Source organism: Sphaeroforma arctica (assembly GCF_001186125.1).
Source record: "Sphaeroforma arctica JP610 unplaced genomic scaffold supercont1.261, whole genome shotgun sequence".
Lineage (NCBI taxonomy): Eukaryota > Ichthyosporea > Ichthyophonida > Sphaeroforma > Sphaeroforma arctica.
This window is the reverse complement of record NW_014040297.1, coordinates 93190-95185: the sequence shown is the minus strand read 5'-3', so window position 1 is coordinate 95185 and position 1996 is coordinate 93190. Positions and strand designations below refer to the sequence as shown.

Sequence of the window (1996 nt, the reverse complement as noted above, 5' to 3'; positions counted from 1 at the left end):
TTCTATTCTATAACAAATAATATATACAATATAATATATATATATATATATATATATATATATTTATGAATGTATATATATATGTGTGTGTGTGTGTGTCCGCAATCGCAATTGAGCATACACACTCTAATTGAAAATGTCTTATCGTATATTTCAGGATGTGCTGAAAATATATGCGTACAGGTTGAAGGATACCGAAAAGGCCGTGGCATACTGCACAAAACTTTACAAAAATGGTATGTGGATTAGTATCCTATCTGAAGTCCATTTGGTCGAGATAGTGGTTTATTTGTAGATACTGTGTGGTTTAATTTGTGGATACAATAGTTTATTTAAATATGTAATTGCATATTTATAGATACAGTGATATATTTGCAGATACAGTGGTTCTTTATAGATGACAGTGAGCTCTTTATAGGTACAGTGATATATTTATAGATACGGTGAGATATTTATAGATACGGTGAGACATTTATAGATACAGTTGTATATTTATAGCTACAGTGTACAGTGATATTCTTATAGATACAGGGAGTTATTTATAGATACAGTGAGTTATTTATAGATACAGTGTACAGTGCTATATTTATGGATACAATGAGTTATTCATAGATATATAAGTGAAAACATCCGTATTCAGACGGTCCATTCAATACCCCCAGACTCACCCACTCACCCCAAACCCAATGCCATGCACTACCACCCGCACACATAACATAGGTGGAACACAAGCCTACCTCTCTCTGCTGAAGATCCTCGTGTCTCCAAACGACACAGACACCAGCGACAACGAACCCGACGAAGACACTGGGGAGAGTGAACACACCCAGGCACTAGACCTACACCTACACCCAGGCCTAGACGTAGACCATGGCGATGTGCCTGTAGCCGAGGGAGTGAGTGGCGACGTATTCCGCCAGAGAGTGCCTATGATCGAGCCTGCGCTCAAGCTGCTCACAGAACACGGAGATAAGATCGACACCATTGAGGTGGGTAGGGTGTGGGAAAGGAAAAAGCAGAGTGGCGATGGGGGTCACGGGGTGTGTGTTAGTTAGTGGCCGGGGTGTGGTATACGGGAATACGTAGTGGATGTGTGGCATAAAGGAACACGTTCTGGCGGATGTCTGCCACGGGTGGGTGTGGTATAAGGGAATACGTATTGGCGGATGTGTGGCATAAATGAATACATATTGGCGGATGTGTGGCATTAATAAATACGTACTGGCGGATGTGTGCCACGGGTGGGTGTGGTCTGTTGATAACTGGTGGGTGTGTTGTCATTCCGTTCGGTTGGAATGTTGTTGCGGTTTATGGATTGTGTTTGGAAGAGTACGGTGGCTGTCTCGGTCGTATTGCGTTGCTCAATGGGAATTTGAAATAGAAATCGGGACTGGGATCTCCGTTCAGCCACTTTTCGTTGAAATATTTGGGGTTCATCACGTTTGTTTGTTTTTTTAGGGCTGACATTTTGGTCCTTGCGAAAGGCTGCGCATAAGGAGATTATATAACATGCACCTGGGCATGTCTAAAAACAATCACACACACGCACACAATACACAATACACAATGCACATCTATAATGGTTCATGCTTGTAAACACACATACACACACACACACATAATACACAATGCACATCAATATTGATTTGTGCTTGTAAACACACACACACACACACACACACACACACACACAATACACAATACACATACCGAATGACTTCCTCTCGTTGTCTCTATACAGGCGCTGAACGCTCTCCCACGCGACTGTCAGTTGTCGTCGGTGTATCCGTTTCTCAACACCATGATGCAGTCCACAGCCAAACGGTGGCGCATGAATCTGTTGATCAAAAACCTAGCCAAGTCACTCCATCTGAAGGTAAAGATGTTTAATCATACACACACACACACGACTCACAAACACTCCATCTGAAAGTAAAGATGCTCAACCACACACACACACACACGACTCTACAGTACAACGTCCTTGACACGTGTG

General features: G+C 42.4%; 1 protein-coding gene across 1 annotated transcript in view; it reads left to right on the top strand.

The window, feature by feature from the left end:
- SARC_04565 (hypothetical protein) overlaps nucleotides 1-1930 on the top strand; it is a gene marked incomplete at both ends in the record, with an annotated part of 4097 nt that extends 2167 nt beyond the window's left edge. Inside the window, 3 exons of the mRNA XM_014301606.1 lie at nucleotides 158-236; nucleotides 721-989; nucleotides 1742-1930. Of these exons, the coding sequence (XP_014157081.1) occupies nucleotides 158-236; nucleotides 721-989; nucleotides 1742-1930 (537 nt within the window). The remainder of the gene's footprint in view (nucleotides 1-157; nucleotides 237-720; nucleotides 990-1741) is intronic.
- Nucleotides 1931-1996: the final 66 nt, after the last annotated feature.